Source organism: Oenanthe melanoleuca, chromosome Z (assembly GCF_029582105.1).
Source record: "Oenanthe melanoleuca isolate GR-GAL-2019-014 chromosome Z, OMel1.0, whole genome shotgun sequence".
In the NCBI taxonomy this organism is placed as follows: Eukaryota; Metazoa; Chordata; class Aves; order Passeriformes; family Muscicapidae; genus Oenanthe; species Oenanthe melanoleuca.
Genome location: NC_079362.1, coordinates 67,596,419 through 67,616,064, shown reverse-complemented (window position 1 = coordinate 67,616,064; position 19,646 = coordinate 67,596,419). Strand labels below are relative to the sequence as shown.

Genomic DNA, 19,646 nt, shown 5'->3' with positions numbered 1-19,646 from the left:
AAAGTCAGGAAGGCTGAATGAGCAGAGAGGGCTGTCTCATCACATTGGTTTTGATTTTGTAGTGAGATCACAATTGAGCTTACGTAGGGCTCTTTGGTGTCATTTCACTTGTGTGGACTCAAGAACTAGGGCCCAGTCTGTTAAGGAACACAAGTGTGTGAAGTCTTAAGGACTCACTGCTTAGAGCACATCTGTGCTATCTTCTAGGGCTTCTGGTTGTAGTGTTAAGTGTACTTTGTGCTAATTTATATGAACAAAAGTAGGAGGTGGGATTCCCAATGTCTGTAACTGCCCTAAATTCTGAGTTTGGCAGTTGTTGCCGTGAAGCATTTTTAACTCAAATTTTAGGGTATTTACTTAGAAGATTATTGAATTTGAGGAGGGAGAGATAGATTATATTTTCCATAAAAGAAAAAGAGTGGGGATGCCCTGCAGTGTGGCTATGAGGTCTGGCTGGTGCTCAATTCCTCTTGCTGTCCAGACACTCCTCAGTCCTGGCTTTGAGGGTCTACCTTTGCAGTTCCACTGAGAGGGCAGCGCTTCTTTTTGCTGCTTGCTCTGGTAGATGCCTCTGAGATTTGGAGAAATCCAGTTTGGAAGAAAAATCCAGTGCGTGCTGAATGGATGTAATTTGATGTTAAAGTAGGGTTGATAATGTTGTAGAGCTGTTTTTGGACTGTTTTAGGAAGAGTGTGAGAGTTGGTGCATAAATTTCTTCAGACTTGAATGTTCGTTCACCTACAGCCTTTGATTCACAGGAAGGTCCTGGGGAGTGGTCTACACTGGAGGCAGAAGTTGTAATGAAACATGATGAAATCTGTGGAACAAAAAACCCAACTCCTCATAAAATTTTGCTGGACACAAGATTTGAATTACCTTTTGGTAAGTGCATTTCCATAACTTACCCAGGATGCTGACAGTGCAAAGAAAATGGGAACAACTTAAGTTCTATAATCAAATTGTGTTCATTCTCAGTTCAGTCAATGTAGTTCAGTAGAGGTTATGTGACTGGTATTAATTTTTTGTTTGACTTCTTTTTAAGAGGATCTGAATAAGTATGAAATATTTGAAAGTCTCTGGGTGCTGGAATATTTAGACTAGCAGCAGTTTTTTTTCTTCTAATAGTGTTTTAGGATTGTGTAGTCACACATTTTCTTCCTGAGCAGGGAGCATTTGCTTCTTTGAATCTAGAAAAATTTGGCTCTAGAAGAGGTCAAGTGTGTTGTTAGAGCAATTCTTTGGTGAATGCTTGTAGCCTTCTTAGACCTGTGCAGTTCAGTTAGTGAAACATTAATGCTTAGTGCTCCTGAACATTATCATTAGTGGAGTATATAAATAACTTAATTTTGTAAGAACTGCCTTTCTGGCAATTAATTATGGTTGAAAAATACAGAATATGGAAAAGCAGCTAATTGGAGCAAAGTAAAGTTGATCTCAAGTAAAGTTGTAGGTAATTTTTAAATTTTATTTTACTTAAGCAAACAAAAACCAACCCCAAACCAAATAAACCCCAAAAGTAAGGCCCTAGCCAGAATGCTTCCTAGGCTTACATAACTTCTCTTTCCAGCTCTTAGCTGATGCTCAGGATCAAGAAGAGGGATTATGTTTTTGGGGTTTGTGCTATTTTTTTTTTCATGCACTTCAGAGCACTGAAGTGTTTTGTCATTGCAAGGTTCATCCCACCCCCTCTGCCTGTTGCATCCTTTTTTGCTTCAAAGCCCTAGTCACTGTGAGCAATTTGTATTGTGCTCTAAGCAGGGGCAGAGCATTTGTGTAGGCACTGGCATTTGGTCAGCACCTGTCAGGATTGTCTATCTATTGTGGGAAGAAGTTAGGACATCTGTGGGTCTCATACTCTGCTCCCTGGTGCAGGGGAGGATGCAGGCCTTGGCACTGCAGCTGGACAGTCAATACAAATTGTGTATTGTGCTGTGAGTGCACTGCTGTGACTGCACAGTCCCCTGGATGGTTTGCACAGTCCCCTGTTGATGGCACTGCTCTTTAACTACAGTCCAGTGTGCAAAGGGGAAGAGTACCTGGCACCTGAGCTGTCCTGACAGCTGTCTGATGTTGGTCAGGAACCATCCCTCTTCCCCATGGAAATATCCTGGTGTTCCATGGCTGCTGTCCATGGGATGTGTATTACTGAAGATACTTTTTATGCAAGAGCAGGAACAAGCCTGTTTCACCTCACCAGAAATCTTGGTGCTTTGGTACAAGTGTTGAGGCTTCTGGGAGGGGCAGAACAAGCATACAGAGCTGAAGGCAAGGCTTGTAGCCACTTCCTTCTCATCTGCATTCATTCTGACACACTTGTAACTGTCACTGCTTTAAAAGGAAATGAAGTTCTGATGTCTCCCTTTGAATTGAGAGTGTCCAAAAGAGAATTTGCTTTCTTCTGCCATTCATGTTACAGACTGTATTTTGAGCTATTTTTTTCAAGTATAAGGAAACGGACTCCATGTAGACGTGTTGGAACATCTGAATTTTAGAAATCAAAGTATTTCAGGTTATAATGTGTTTTTTCCCTAGTACTATAGTCAGAGGAGTTTTTCTTTGGTTTTTTTGGCGGTAATTTATACTATTTTAAGTTTTCACATTTGAAGAAGTAGAATTTCATGCAGACCAGTAAGTAAGTTAAAAGATTTTTGTGATTCTTCTGTTTTTGACACCATAGATCATTTAAAGCACACCTATTACTTATTTCTTTGCTTACCATGCCAAATACTGAAATAACAGGGATTCCACATGTTGTGTTGAGTGGTTTTTGTTCTAGGGTGTGAAAAATTGGCTGCCTATCCAGGTTTTCATAAAGTCCAGGAAAAAATGGGTGCATGAGTTAGCTCTTCAAAAGCTGCTTTTCTGTAGAAAAGTGCTGCAGTGTTTGCTTTGATCTCCATTCAGTCTGGGGTGCCATGGCAAGGTCAGAAGCAGGTTGAAAAGCAGGAGGCACTAGGGGTGTGTCATACTCCTCTAGACAGTGGCCCCTACCCATGTCATATACTCCAGTGGATTCTTAGTGCCCTACACATTAAGATTCTCTGTGATATGAGTTGGGAACTACTGCTTTATCCCTACACAGGGAAGTAAATGCATCACTGATGTGCTGTGGAAGTTCTTAAGTAAGCAGCTGGGCCATAGAGGCAAGATTTTAATAACAGCAGGTTTGGAGAGACACTTAGGAACATTGTGTATCGTGTTTTGTTTCCCAGGTGAAGATCTCCTGGCTATTGTAGATGCATGGGAACCAGAGTGATGTGTGGGCTCATGTACAGCTTGTGCTGCCTTTCAGGTTGGGTAAAACACTGCTGCCTGGGATAGCAGCTTTGAAAAAACTGTGTGTTCTCCTGTTTGGCTGTGCTTCTGTGCTTTTTCTATCATTTCTGGCTGCCGTCTCATTTAGGTGAACACACAGTACAGTACCCCAGGTTATTCGACATATTTTAAATATTTCATTATATTTAGGTGGGGCTTGAGAGGTTTTTAGGGATTTGTAAAAGAGAATAAATGAATTTGAAGATCAGAAGAGCTGAAGTCCTTGATGTAAAACTTGATTGTATATGCAAAGAGGTTTAGAAACTGGTTTGTTATTTGAGCTATATTTATCCTGGATTCATTTGCTGTTTCTGCTTCCATCTGATACATTCAAGATTCTTCCTTCCTGGTATCTCTTCTGCTGGTACTCTGGAGACTGGAAGCCACTAAAGCTGAAAAAGTGTAAAATGTGCTGATGATGACAGTGGTAGTATGTGTTGAAGGCAGCTTGGAGGATTTAAAGTTTTTTTTAATATAAATGTTCTCAAGTATTTACCAGGCTTGGAGTTGGGAAGCAGTCATCTCCTAGCAAAGGCTGGTGGGAGTTTAGTCTCTGCTTCTGGTGATGGAAGATAAGCTTCTGTGAGGTCATGCCAGGAGTTAAACTTTGTCAATGGCTGGATTTGTAATGGGACAAAGAACACTGATAGTGGCCTGTGTATGTCCCCTGCATGTCCCATTGCATATTCCAGACACAGCTCTTGCCTTGTGGTCAGTTAGTGTGACATCAGCACATGCTGTGCAGGGGAGAGCAGCTCTGTGGGCTCTTCTGTGTTGAATATCTCTGCATGATGCACTGCAGTGCTGGGGACCAGGCTGCCATATGAACCTCTCTGCCAGCCCCATGCTCTTGAATGTTCAGTCTCACAGAAACAGAACGACTGCAAATCCTCTGCTACGGAAATGTAACAAAGAGTGAGGGTGGGAAATGTGAGGCATTATATTAACCTGTAGGGTGAGAAGTGTTTTTGCGCTTGGTAGTCTGTTAAAAATGCCTTCTTCATGGCACAAAGTGGTTGTTAGCAGAGACAGGCTGGAGCCACTTTCTCCTCTGATCATATCTGTTTCCTCTTTGGAACAAGACTGACAGGGGAGGGATACAGCTTTCCTTTGGTTGGTTTAGAAAATTTTCTGGTAGGGAGAAGACAATCTTGCTATCATTGTTTTGATGCAGTGAGTGTGTGTTGGAATAGACTTTCCAGGATGCTGCTTTTCAAGTGTAAAATTGTTCTGCTTGATAGCAATTTTACTCTGGCCCCCTTATTTAGAAGTGCAGTGACTGTGCAAATCCCTCACAGGATGCAGTACTCAAAAATGCTTTTGGCTCCCAAACTGTAGCAGTTTGGTTCTGTGCCAAACATTTTCTAATTCATAATTGGAATGAAGATGCTTTTAGTGTTCTCAACACTCCCAGGGTTGGAGCATGCTGATCTGCATCTAACCATGAGATAGGGTAAATGTGCTTTGTTATTTTAGAGTCTTGGGAATGGAACAGAAAGAAAAACTCAGCTTAGCAAAGTAATTTCAGTGAGAACTTACGAAGATTGTCATACATTAGAAAAGGGACTAAATTTGGGCTGAGAAGAGGGAAAGCCAGTGAACACTTGTAGGAAAGTGGGGGGAGAGGGGGTATCACTTTTGCTTTCAGCACTTGTTCTCACTCTTGCCAAGATGAGTTTTGCCCCAGCCCAGGATTTGCTACCTTGGAAAAACTCAGAAGGAACAAGGTGAGCAAGGTTCAAAGCAAGGGCCAACAAACATGAGAGGAAAAGCTTTAGTGCTGAAGTGCCTGGTCATTGCCAAGAGAGAGATCTCTTGATCTTATGATCAAGATCTCTCAGAGATCTCTATATCTCTAAGCAGGAATGCTGTCGTATTTAACTTCCTGAGATGTTTAACTGAGTGAAGTAGTCAGTATGGATGCACGAAATTATCCTCTTATTTCCTTCCTCACTCTGACAAGTCACTGTACTGCTGTGTACCCATAAGTTACTTGCTCTAAGCAGCCTCACCTGGGACCTCCACCCACATCTCTGCTCATGTGTCCAGGAATCCCACATCAGCTCAACTTGGAGCCTTCAGTCCTAAGTGATGCTGTGAGAGTTGCTCATTCCCCACCCCAGCCATTGGCATGCGTGTGCCTGCTTATGGACCCTGCACATTCAAGCCAGAAAACCAGGAGCTCGGAGAACATGGGGTTTGGCTTCCAGGATGGCAGTAAGACCAAGGGCATTAAAGCTTGCAGTGTTTCTGTGTTGTTTTCAGATTAATAAGCACCAAAAACTATTGAATCTACCTGCCCATCTCCTCTCCATTGCTTTTCAGCAATTTGGTTTCACTGACATATGGCCTTGCTCCTTGTGTTCACCAAGCATGATGTCAGTGGAGTCCTGAGATGGAATCAGGTGGGCTCTCTCTGGACCAGTTCATCTTTTTATTTTTTAAGCAGAAGTTAATGTAGTGGAGTAATTTCCACTGTAGTCAAAAGCTGAACAGTATGCAGGAGCTGGCCAGTGGATGTGGCTGGAAGCAGTCTGTGATCTCTGCTAGGGATTTCCACTCTCTGCATTCCAGAGAAGCAGCTTCAACAAAACTGCTGACTGAGGCAAAACACAACAGAAGCTTTCTCAAGAAATCAAAAATTCTATCTCACTGGGATTTCTTTTGATCAGGTAACTTGACTCAAGATCATAGACCAGTTGCTTCCTGTTTAAAGTTTGCTGTACAGTAATTTTACTGATACTAGTATTGATGACAAGAATTTCTCTGAGATCAGAAAGATGTCATTAAGTAGCTGTTATCTGGACAGTGGCTGATTTTTATCTCTGATTCGCATAAGAAGCTGGTTCAGTAGAGGCAGCAATCCTGCAGTAAAAAGCTGACAGCTCTGTTTATGAAATGGGCTTCTGGGCCGTAAGATGGAAACAGTAAATCCAAGAGACAGGTGTTGCTCCTTATGGGAAAGCATTGAGGCCCACTCTGAGACATCCTCAATTTCTGCAGTGCTGCTGGTAGTCTTTGCTTCACCCCTCCTCAGTCTCTTTAATCTTGATTTCATGCTCCAAATTTGAGTTGTTTGGGCTCTGACTTTTAGTCCTTATTTCATGAGGTTTTTTTCACCTCTTAGAGAAGCGATGCCTTTCCAAAACAATTCCATGGGCTTTGCTATAATTTTTGGGTTGTTTCATACCATTGTTGGAGTTTGTCCTCCTAAACCTTATCAGGTTGGATGCTGATAGCCATTCAGTTCACTGATGCCTTCTTTCTAGATCAGTTCTGTCCAGATTTACTTTGAATGCCAGCCCTGATTTGAGCAGAGAGTAATAAATCTGTGCAGTTGTGATCCTCAGCCCTGATGATCAAAAACACGTATGTGTTTCTACAGCTCTTATAGTTGAGGAAGAGTTTCTCATGTTTCTCTTACCTTATTTTCTGATAGGTTGTAACAACAAAGTTATGTACTGTGCATTAGAAAGAGCAGCTGGCTTTGTGTGTTTTGGTTAAAATAAATCACTCTGGTCTCCCTCAAAGCAAGGAGAAATGGTTTGTCTTTTTTTCTGCTTAGTGCAGGTTTTTTGGGAGTCAGATACTAAACTTCCTCAAAACTTTCTCAACTAGGGAGTATTTTAACACCTTATATGGGTGAGGCTAGTTGCATAAAAAAATCAGTGGTTTTTCTGTTACAGAGATGTGGACATGAGTTCATAGTCCAAGGAAATATCTACTGCTGAAACTTGTAATTCCACTAAATCTGGCATGAACCTGTTAACAGGGATTTGTGTTCTGTTATCTGCAGTGTTTTGGGCTTGTTGCCTTTGTAAGATGATGGTTTGCTTGGCTGAGAGGGGATGCATGTAGAACAAATACTCTCTAAAAGTACAAGAATGCAGTACTTGGTCCTTTCTGAAAGCAACGTAGTTCCAATGGAATGCTCACCTGCCAATAAATCTTATTCTTTTTTTCTGTAAGGAGTGAGAGTTGATGTAACTTTTAGAATCACGTTTTCATCAGGAGGCCACCCTGTCCTGCTTCTCACATTCTTGCTGATGCATAATTTAGCATATCATTATGGTGGTATACATGGAGTACAGTTCATTGCAGAAAAACAAAATTCTTGGCTCCTGAGGCCACCTGAAAATGTAAAGAGTTACAGGAGATGGGAAAACCAGCTGTACTGGTATAGCACTGTTTTCCTTTCAGCTTGCAGGGCTGGTGGTGTTAGCTGGAGCACTCCCTCCATTTCCTTCCTCTATGAGCTTTGAAGTTTCTGCAATTCCAGGCCATAAATAGCCAGATTTCAGAAGCTGCTGCATTTAAGGATGTTGAGTGGCTAGAAAAAAACCCAAACAAAACAAATCCAAATTTTTTTTTTCCCTTTTCCAGTGTTTTCACACCACTCCATCCCTAAATAATTTTGTGTTAAGCTTTTTACAGCAGGTTATCTGCATCTCCGAGCATGTGCTTTGAAAGGTGAAATTTTGAGTGGCAGAAGTTAGTGTTCCATGAGGACACTATATTACTTCAAAGTGTGAAATAGAAAATGGTTACCACAATAAAAGTGATAATGCTTGATTCTTGCTTGGTAACTCTTTTAGATGGTAAAAATGTGATTCATTTCACAATGAAGCTGCAGTGGTGTAAAAGGAAGAATGTGCTTTCATGTGAATATGACTGCTCATAGCACTGTTTAGTCGCTCAAAATATTTGGTTTATTGCTGGCAAAGAGATAAGAGACTACTTTTTGGTACCTAGTTTGTGTTGCACCAGGAGGTGTGCTATTGTTGTGCATAAGATGAACTGTTCAAAGGCAGTCCTTTTTCTGCTGGGGTTATAAAAAAGCATCCAGAAGAGGCTCTTGTTATGTGTTATCACACATGTTAGCAAACATAAGCAAGTGTATTAAAATTGTGAAATGGCTCTCCATCAAACTAATATTTGAATTGAATGTGAACTACTCTGTCTTTCTCTTTCCTACCTTTGTGTAAGTGTGCATTTGGTTATCAGCTTTAAACAAGAAAGCATGGTAAGCCCTTGAACTGTGCTACTATTTGCAATGTTTATTTTCCATCTGAGTGCTAATATCAGACAGTCCCATCTCTTCAAAAATCACATGTGGGTTTTTTGTGTGTGATTTTTAATACTAATGGTGATGGATGCAAAGTTGCCTGGTTAATAAGGTGGTGTGACTTACTCTTTTGACTTAGATATCCCTGAAGAAGAGGCCAGATACTGGACGAGAAAATTAGAACAAATAAATTCACTGGGAGATGATGAGGTAAATATCTAAATTGAAAGTATAATGTAGCCCTGAATATCTTATTACTAGCTTTTATTCTTTGTATTAGATTCCTGTGATTAGGGTAACTACTAAAAGTTGATAATTTACAAGTCTTCCATTAACTGCTTACAGAACTCTTTTCTCAAGTGTACTGTTAAGTGTTAAGGAGTGGAATATTTTTCTGCATGCTTGAAGTGCCTGAATAATGTTTTGTTGATGTGAATATGTTCAAAGGAAAGGCAACACTGTGCTTACCTGAGCAGAGAGTGAAACCATTTTTAACAGGCTATGGTAAGTTCTTTTTGTGAAATCAAGTCAAAAAGGACTTTTTTGTAGTTGACAGTTTCTCTGAAGAAGACAAAGCAAGATACTGAATCTTTATTTGAACTGTGGACTGTTGGCTTTTGTCTTAATGCAGTTGCTAACTGCTCAATTTTTATAAATCTTGTATTAGAATACGTGGTAGCTGTGGCTTTGGTTTCCTGGTTCTAGAGTGTACTTGGTTAAGCAGCTATAAAATAGAAATTACTTTTTTATTTCTAAGAAAGGCTGTTGCATGAATAAAATTTTACTTAGATTTCATACTGTTTGCATTATAAGATTTAATCTTAACGTTAATGCCTGTACCAGAAATGAAGTATTTAGAAAACCTGAATACTGGTGTTGATGTGAATGTCACTGAATAAGAATATGGTGCTGGTGAAACCTCTTTGACAGGTCTCTTTCCATAGCAAGAGTTTCTATAGCAAGATAACTTGCCAAATACTCTGACAGTGCGATGACTTCAAGAGATTTTTGTTCTGGAATCCTTCATCTATTTTTTTCTGTTCATTATATGAGTGATTTGGTTTACTGTGCAGATGAAGGAAAATGAGGTGGATTTTATTTTTGACTGAGGACAGACACTATATTTGGGTGGTTAAAAAACTTAAAGAATTTAGGGCAGCCTCTCCTGCCTCTCTAGAAGTTTGAAAGCCTCTAAGAATCAGTGAAAAGCACAGTCTGTGAGTTGTCCTGTCCGTGATGCTGCTGTGGTGCCTCCCTGCTCCCGTGGGCTGGAGCAGCAGTTCAGGTACTTCAGCGAGGCACAGGTGCCCTCTAGTGCTTCCCTGAGCTGGTACTTGCTGAAAGATATCCTGGGCTTTCTGAGTCTCCTCTTTCCCTGCAGTGCCATGCATCTGTTTGCTAACTGCATGCTCTTATCAAATACCAATAACAAAGTAATATATCTGTATTTATGGTCTAATGGTCTCAGATTTATTATGGATGTTCCCTGTGATCAAAGAGAAAAAGCCTGTGCAGGACCTGACCTCATATGGTTCTTATAAAGTTCTCCACATTCGCCAGCCACCCGGAATGGCGAAGAGATCTTCCTTGCATATTCCCCTAGTTGGCAGTAACTTGTAGCTCAGGAACTTCCAGAGCCACAGGCTGTATCCTTGTGTTGAACACCACTCAATGGATTTCTCTTTTGTGGGTACCAGTTGCCCTTTAAATGCACTCAGGTCAGTTATGTTTTCGCAAAGGAATTCAGCACTTTAATCGTGCATTGCCTGAAGAAATGTCTTAATTGCTCTGAGCAAATAAACCCAGTATTTGAGAAACCAGCTAGAGGCAGGTTTGTTTGGAAAAATTAAATGACTGATCTGCATGCATCCAGTCCCTGCCACTCAGCTTTACAGACCTCACCTTTTGGGCTACACAATCCTTGTCTGCCCAGTGTTTTTTAGCACAAGACAACTTTGTGCCTTTGTCTTCTTTAAGTTCAGCTATCTCTGTTTGAGATGATGAATGAACACACTAAAGCTGCACAGGAATATTGAAGTAACAGGTACATTTGGAGTTCATAGAAATGCTTTCCAGCCTCTCTTCGTGCAAACACTTAATATTCTGTTTTCATTTTGGGACTCCTGATAGCCGTCGGGCTGATGCCTTAAAAAGAGCAAACTGCTGCCATTCTGGGATCTGTGAGGATAATAATTCAGAACCCACTGCTGTCCTGTGCTACTGAAATTGCTCATCAGCAGACTTCCTTTCACCACTCTGTCAACCAGTCAGTGCTGTGAGATCCGGCAGTTCTTGTTTTCATAGTCCTGATTAACTCAGTGGGTTGGCAGTTTGCTGATGATAAGACTAACCACCTTTCAGGATCCCTTGTGCATTTTAAATAGCACAGATTGGAAGATAACCACAGAGGAAGTCTGCAGGTTGTCACCTTCCAAGCACAGAACTGGTCATTAATCCCTACCAAATCCAAGGAGAGGCTGTCTGGCGGCTCTGTTTTGCACAGGCTGCAGCACCAGCTTGCTAAGTTTGCCACTTCCTTTGTTGTCAGATGTTTTTTTCCTAGCAAAGACTGTTCTCATTATTTTGGTCAGTTGTCCTAATTTTCTCATATTTTTATGTAATACAAGATAGAAGAGAATAACAAAATACAACCACTGGCATTCCCCTAGGGAGCGCTTTGATGCTGTAACAAACAGCTTTGTAAAAAGTCAAAGCTGCTAATTGAAATACCTCTGTGTTCTCTAATTCAGTATTAAATGAGATGAAAAATTCTTCACTTTGGATGTAAAGTGGATCACAGGAGAGTCTGCAAGTGTTGGCTGGGCAAACATTGTATTCTTGCCTTGCCAGGCACATTAATTACCTTATTGCTGCCATCTCCTATTCCAGAGTTGCTGTGAGCCCACATGAGTTTTGAACTCTTGAAGCTGTTCTGGAGTGCCTAAATTTAAACAGGCTTATTCCCAGTTTGGAGCTCCCTGTCACACTCACATAGTGGTGTGGAGAATCAGGTCTTTTCAGTGTCTAGTTGGAGGTCTCAGAATTGGTAATAGAGCCTATGCTTGTTCTAAAGCAGACTTCATCTTAAACAGAAGTACTTTGTAACGTGATTTTGGCATGAAAAAAGAGGACCCTTCTGGGAGTGTGTTTAAATACAGATATAATAGAGAATATATAACAGATATTATGTTAATAGATATTGTACTTTGATTTTGTCTTATGTGTGGCATGCTGCCCTAAAGTTACCATTTGCTTTCTTATCTATCTATATTCCTTCCTATTTTTTTTTCCTCCCTTTAGTATTCCTTTCAGGAGGAAGTCCAGAAGAAACCATTGCCCAGTGCTGCCTCCCAGTGTTGTAAGTTAGAGTATTTCTTCTCAATATTTTTTCCTCTTTCAATGTTCTCGATTTCCTTTTGTGGTTAGATGTCAAGTGATGGTAAATCTGAACAACATTTTCTTATTAGAAGTACTTAAATTTCTGTGCAGTTATGAAATGCTGTGCACCTCAGAATATTGCTCTGCAGCTTCTGATGGCAGGAGGTGAAATCAGGCCTTGAGTCTTGCACTTGCTGCTGTCCCTGTGTGCAATAGGAACAGAAAATATGTTCAAAGTCATTAAGATTGTCAGGCCCTTATAATATTTATACCATTAAGAAAATGCTCTATTTTTTCATGTGACTGTATTAAGCTATGTTATGCTAAAACTTCCTGTGTTAAATATAATTTCTATTACTATTTTATGAACTTCTAAGAGGGAGAAAATAAACTGAGACAAGTACTACTGGTAGCCTTTTAAAATGCACCAGAAGTTTGTGTGCTTGATGTCTAATTTCTTCAATATTACTTTAATGCTGCGATGATGGATGGAAAAAATATTTTTACTAATTTCTGCTTATCTTGTCTTGCATTTTTTATGCTTCTGAAAACATGGATGAAAAAATAACATAGCACTTACTGTATCTGATGATCTGCAAAATTAGATTTCTGAGACACTGCTTTTAACATACAATAGATGAAAGCTTAGTGATGTCTCTTGTGAATGTGTTATCTGCTTTTGGCAGCAACATTAATAAAATTCAAGTCTCATAATTTAAACCAATCTTTTATCCTCTACTTCAAATCCTTTAAGATGTCCGTATTACACATTGCAGGCTGTTTATCCATTAGGCTGATTATAGGATCTCTGCAAAACTGATAACATTAGAAAATGCTAATTACTGTTTACCTTTTTTGAGTAGAATTAATTTTTCTATGTACTATTGTTATGTTATCTTAAAAGTATCTTCAACCGACTCTAGATATTAACCAATTGCCTAGGAAATCTGATTGTGCTGTGTAGCTAGAACATGTACAGCTCTATATCAAAGTATTCCAGTAATACTTTCATTATAGTTCATTCTGAGCAACACTGAATGTGTCCTCCCATTTTGAAAAGGAAAAAAAAATATGTAAAGAATAAAGTGGGATTTTTTTTTTTTTTGTTCAGTTTTTTTCTTTTGTTGTTGCTGTTGTTGTTCTGGTGTTGTACTGGTTTTTGGGGGGTGTTGTGGGTTTTTTTTTTGTGTATGTTTTTTGTTTTGTATTTTAAATGGTCAGAAGGGTGCAATTGATGGTGTTAAGCCTATAAATAAGAAACATTTTTGGAAAAACTAATATTTGATTAAATCATGCTAACATTGTATGCAGAACCCGTAATGTCAAAGTCAAAGAAAAACTGTCTGCTGTATGAAGTGTCCAAGAAATGAATGTGTTATTTGCTGAAATTACTTTCCTGGCTCTGTGCCCTGGGCTTTGCTTTTGTTTGAGGGAGGCTGGTTTGATTGAATCTCCTAAGTATTGAGATGTATGGGTAAATTAGAGGGAATGCTTCTCTGTGGGGAAAATAGCTGCACCTGTTCCACAGCAGGGTGCTTTTACATCCCCCTGTAGCTGGTTTCTCCCCTGGAGAACCAACTGGGCTCTTGCAGACAGACACAATGAGAAGCAGCACTACAGTCACCTTTGTTGTGCTGCCTGTTAACAGCCTGCATCTTGCTGGAAAGTGACCTTTTGCAATATTCAGTTGAAGGCCCCGTGGTTTGCACAATTAATGTCACATAGGAATTAATATAATCATTAATGGGATTGAAGCACTCATTAGAATGGATGTTAAACATTTCATAGCAGTTTGTTGTTAATGTATTTAAGAATTTTCAATAAAGCTGATGGCACTGCATGTACTTTGGCTTGTTTACTGCCTGCAAGTATCTGATGTCTATGAATATCTATTTACATGGAAAAAATACAAAATAGACATTTAATATACAGGTGCTTTTGAAAAATGAACTCTGCCTGCATCAACTTGTGCATAAGAGTTGTCAGCTTGCCTCAGTACAGCACAGTCCTTTGAGACTCAAGAGTTTAACACAGAGCATGCACAGATTGTATCTCTATTGAAAGCTGACCTGACCTGTGCATGTGACACAGGAGCTCAGCCTTTTTTACACAGGAGCAGGGTGGGTGTCCTTCACAACATTAAATGTATTCAATATGGAATGTTCTTACATTGTGGGTAAGTAATTGACAGATGTATTTTTAGATATAATAAAAACATCCTCAAGAACAGTTTTAAGACTTACCCAATTTTTCATCACATCATTTTTCCTTTTCATCATCTAGATGTCCCAGATAAGGTATGGTCACTGTTGGGAGCAGGACACAGTTTGCTGGATAGCAGACTAAGTATTTATTTAGAAGGAAGAAGAAAACATGCTTGGTGTGGGTGGGTTTTACTCCATGGAATGTTTTCCCAGTCCTTCAAAAAAACACAAAATTATCTAGAAGCCTGATGCACTACAGAGCAAAAGTTCTGCAAAACATTTCATGTAGCTTGCACTTAAAAAATTAATTGAACATATCTGCACATGCCACTGGTGTCCTCTTAGTCACTCTGGTAGCTCTCAGAAGACCATTTTGACATCCTTGGTCTGGCTAGAGAAAGTCCTACTCCAGCAGGCAGGATCAGGTTCATTAATTAGGAAAATTCATGTCCTTGCATGTTAAAATTAGATAACGCTTTTGCCCTCTTCTGCATCTGTAGTTTCCACACATCTTTTACCTTTTCCAAACCAGTTTTTCTCGTGGTGGTGTCCCACTTCCTGCAGGGATGCAGCTTGTCCTGTTATCTCCCCTGAGTAGAGAAGGGGAGATGGATGGGGCAGGATGTGAGAGAGGAGAGGTGACCCCTTCTGAAAGCCAACCTCTGATCTGAGGGTTGGTTTTTGTTCCTGGACATGTATATGGGCTCTACCTTGGCATGGTGCCATGGGAAATCTCAGCCCACACTGGGAGCTCTAATTTTTCCAGAGATTATTCAGTTTTCAGGCCCCCATTTCAGAGTCTCAAATGCTGTTTTGTTCTTAGAAGACTCTGACCCATAATTTCTGAAGTAATGTGGGATTTGGGCTTCCTACCTATTCTTGAATGAGGCAGGTGGTTCTGCTGCATATACAGTCTTTTCTAAGCCCTGCTGATTTTGGCACTTCCTGCCTCTTTCCTTCATTGTATTTAACCATTTAATTTTTAACTCCCAACTGCTGTGCTTCCCTATATATTCCTCCTGCCCCAGAAAGATCATGTGCTTCCAGCTGATTTAACTTTCAGTGATCCCAAGCAATAAGCAAAGCACTGTCCATGCATCCAGTTTTGTTTGCCTATTAAATGTAGTCATAATTATTAATGTTTTGATACGTCGTGTTAGAAAACTGCAGCATCTCCATATTGGCTTTTACCCACAGCTTGAAATTAAATGTAAATTGAAAAGAAAGCAACGTTTTGTTGTCTGGAAATTCACTTTAAATTATGCAGATTGAAAACATACTATTTGATTACTTTGGCATTGAGTCAGTACGCTCTAAGTTATTTATTGTGAGGAGTTACAGATATGTTTTCCTTGTATGCTCAAGATAATTTCTGGACGCATAGAAGTCCATTACAATCCACAAATGACTCACACTGTGAGTATTTTAAATGCAGCTCTGATTTGGATCAGTTACAGTGCAAACTGGGATGAGAAAGATACTTTGCATCTTTGCAGAATCAATTTGGCAGATTTGGTTAATATCAGCTGCTGTATATAGTGCCCTACACCATTTGTCAGGGAGATTACAAATCTGGAAGAGGGCAGGTTTGTTCAGTATGATTCAAAGGAAAGATAACCTGAGTGCCACTGAATTGACCAGTTATGTCTGTCTTTTTAGCAGTGACTGATAATCTTTCTGAGAATGCTTTATTCTCCCTTTTCTGCTTCAGAGTTTTTGTTCCATTTCCTTTAGTCCTTTTCTCTCTGAAATCCCTGGTTACCAGGGCTATGGTGAGTGCTGACGTTTTGTTGTGTGGTGTTTTTTTGTTGTTGAATTTTTTTTGGTTGGTTGGTTTGTGTGTTTTGATTTATTTTGGATTTTTTGGGGGAGCTTTTTGTGTGTGTTCTTCTGGGTTTTTTTGTTTGTTGGTTTTGTTTTGGTGTGTATGTTTTATTGTAGGTTTTGTTGTGCATCTTTTTATCAGAAGAAGGTAAATTTTTTGCTTGGCTCTGGGTGTAGGTTTGTACTGGCAACAAAAGAAGCAATAGCTTCTCACATACTGCTCTACCAGTAAAAACAACCAAAGCCAGCCTGTGCTTGGTCTGCCATAAGATGAGAGAGAAAAAAACAAGATTACTTGTGTTAATGCTCTTTGGAATATGTGTGTATGCACATGCATGCAGGGAAATATGCTACAGTTGTTTTAGATGCATAAGCAGCTTTTTATCTACTTAAAATCTGGCAAAATATTTTATACACATTATAGGAATGGATGTCATTTGATGCCAGATCAGTTCGTTGTGGTGACCTTTCTTTGCCACTGATATTTGAAGAAATCTGGTTTTGCAAAATTCTTCTAATATCTCTGCATGCACTGCTATTTTAAAGGTACCACAAAGGCTGACTCTGAAGTGTTTCATTCCTGATGCTCACTGGTTTTCTTTTTGAGAGCTCAAATTCCACTGATACAGTGGGAAGCTGGTTCACTCCCTTGAACAGACTGACTAATCCTGAAATGATGATGCTTTCCATGGCACCGATGGGGAGTTTTTTCGGTTTAACAGCGAGATGATTGCCTTCCCTGCCCCTTACTCCCCAGCAAGCCCATAAACACTGTTTTTTATTTGTGCTGTAATGTAGATGCAGCATTTTCTGCTGCCATTAATGTGCCACTGGGCTCGGGATATCCAGCCCTGCTGTGGGGAGAACTGACTGTGGCAGTAAAAGGCAGAGAATTTGCTTATTTTCTTCTTTGGTAGTAGTATATAAGAAAAAAATGATCTGCCCTACCAGTCTCTCAAGGCCAGGCAGCATCAAAACCCTTAAACAGGCCAGAACTTGCCACTCCTAATTGTTCACAGAGGTGCATGATCTGTGATAGTGGAGGGTCAGGCAGCAGAGTTGTCTTGAGAATGCTGGGAGTTGACACTGTCCTGCTTGTTGTAAAGGTGTGTATACCAAAGCCATATATCAAGATTCTTGCTGATTTTTTCTGGTTACCAGCTTGATTCTTCACTTAAACAACAGAGGTCAGCAGCCACCTACAGCATCCCTAGGTTGGGAAGGGTAAGGAAGAAGTCGTTGGTTATTTTACCCTGCTTAAGGGTAGGTGACACTGAAGATAGTGCTGCAGTCGTTGTATAGTTGTGCTCTGGTGAGAGTAGAACTTCTGGCTACAGTGCAGTTACAGCTCAAAAGACTGTTCAGTGTAAGTGTAATTTGAAACAGCACACATGAATGGCTTTATTTATTTATTTAAGCTAGGACAAGGAAAAACTGCATTAATCCGTACAAGGGGAACATTGTATGAGTTTTTTTGTGGTAGTTTACTGATGGGCTGGGAAAGCTAGATCCTTGGCCTCTCTGCTTCTGGGTGACTGGCAGCTCCTGTTTGTTTCTCTGTGTTTAGGATGAATCTGCTAAGGATGCTTGTTTCCTTGTGGCTTTGTGGCCCACACTGTCTGGGCTGGCTGAAGGCATGATAGATCTGCCAAAAGGAACACAGATTGAAGATTTTACTCTAAAATATCTGCCTGCAATTTCAGGATAAAGCTGCTCCTTTAGAACTGGATATGTTTAAGGCATTTGGAATTTAAAAATAAAAATACTGGCTATATTAGGAGATTATACAGTAACAAAGTTTGATGTACTGTTGAACTCTAGAGTGCTCTAGGGCTTTGATTTTGCTGCTGATCCTCTAAATATGGTTTTTTACTTGTTGTTTTCCTAAAGTATGGGCTGCATTCTGAAAGGTGGTGAGAAGGAAATAAAACTTTTACTTTTAAATAAACTCCAGATACAAACTTCTTTCTGAAATGCTGAACACTGCCCATACTGACAAATGTCTCTATAAGCAGTGGTCAGACAAAGCAAATGTTCATTTAAGCACTCTAGCTTTCATAATTTGTGCTCTTCATGAAAGCTGTTTAATTTTTTTTTTACTAGTGCATTTTTTAAGGACTTTAAACTTAATTAGTCATCATTTAATATCATAGGAATAAGAGCAAATAAATTTGATTTTTGTTATGACAGTGCAATATAAACTTTTTTTACATTAAAGTTTTTAAACTGATTGAAAAATTATTCCCCCAGCTTTATGCACAAGCCATAAATATGTGTCCTCCAGCAGTGAGGCTTGTACCTAAAGTCCAAGATTAAAAATCAGAAGGCAAAAAGGCACCAAATCTTTTATCTCTTCTGCTGTAGAACATGATATTCCTCTTTGCTATTGTGCATATATGTCATGTTAGGTGATCAACTATAGTCCAAAATTATGTCTCAGAAAGGGGTATATAAATCTTTTGTCTCTAACTGTGTTTAAATCTCTTAGCCAAATAGTCTGTGTGACTTGGTAGCCTGGAAATTTGTAGACAAAGCAGCCGTGTTAGGCATCAGTGCAGTGGTAGAAATGTTGCAATTTTCCATTGAAGATAAAATTAGGTGGCACTCTGCCTGAGCCTTTTTACTATGGTTACTGATGAGTTGCACAAACTTGTAATAACTTAGTGGGTACTCTTGATGATATGGTGGTGATCCAAGCCCTGTTTAAATTCTCAGATCTCGATCTGATTTTGTTTAGCCAAAATAAAGGTGGCCAGAAGGGCCATTTTGTTTAGTGAAATAAAATACTCAAAAATTTCAGCATAAGTGGAACGGGGTGAACTGGGGAGCAAGGGGAGCACTCCAATATTTGTCCTTGTCTCTGTCAGATCCTTTTAGCTCATTTGCCTCTTTTACTTTCTTATCTTCTTTTATGCAGAGGCCTTAGCCCTCCTCTGGAGTGTTCCAAAACTGAGCTGGAGATGGTGGTACTTGTTAAGAAAAAAAAGCTTCTAAAAAGCTATTCAATGTATGTTTTCTATTTTAGAAGCTTATTCCACTAAAATACCACCTGTTTAGTTTTGGGAAGTACATTGAACACAGGAAAAATGTAGATTTTTATGTAATCTGAGATCTGTTCTCACTGTGTTGAGGATATTAACCATGGGAAAAGGAGATCTCTTAAACACAGAAGAAAGAACTGACCAGAACATTCTGCATTTGGTACTTTATCAGAACCAAATATAATATCTGGAGTTCAGTTTGCTTTTATAAACTTAATTAAATGCTTTCTGTTTATGCTAAGCATGGGCTATAACAGGAGGAGTAAATGCAGTGGTCAGCAGCGAATGATAATGTTCTCACAAGGATAGTAGGTCCCAACCAATCTCAGAGACTTGTAAACAGAAATGAAACAAAATGGCACACAGGCAGTCAAATTAGATGGCATTAAAAACTTGGAATTTTCTGCTTTTTTAGAGTGTCCCTGCTGATCCAGGCTTGACACTGTGAAGTGGGGAGGAGGAGTTCCTCTTTGAATAGTTGCATAACTGAGGCACAGAACAAGCATATGTTATATTCAGCTAACAGTGGGAACTTAGATGTGCTTTATAAAATGTGTTAATGACAAAAATGTTTTAGCTTCCAAGGCACCAGGCTGCTGGCATTGCTTAGTCCTTAATTGAAGGTTTATATGAAGCCTCATTTTTTAGTACTGAAACTTACAAATACAAAATAATGTGATAACCAAGACACACTGTTAGTGTTTAAGAACACATGGAGTGACTAGACTGACTTGTCTGTATCATGTATTCCACTGTTGTTGTATGTTGTTGTATGGTTTTGGAATGACAACTTTCCATTTTCTGTCTGTCTGGACTTCT

The 19,646-nt window shown here is 39.6% G+C and overlaps 1 protein-coding gene across 5 annotated transcripts in view; it reads left to right on the top strand.

Moving 5' to 3' along the window:
* The window catches only part of UNC13B (unc-13 homolog B), a 206,493-nt gene that overhangs the window by 32,644 nt on the left and 154,203 nt on the right, over positions 1-19,646 (top strand). For 3 of the 5 annotated variants that reach the window (XM_056514073.1, XM_056514072.1, XM_056514074.1), the window contains exons 5-7: positions 759-882; positions 8,520-8,590; positions 11,681-11,738. In XM_056514073.1, coding sequence (XP_056370048.1) covers positions 759-882; positions 8,520-8,590; positions 11,681-11,738 — 253 coding nt within the window. The remainder of the gene's footprint in view (positions 1-758; positions 883-8,519; positions 8,591-11,680; positions 11,739-19,646) is intronic. The other 2 variants (XM_056514076.1, XM_056514075.1) reach the window with 1 other exon arrangement.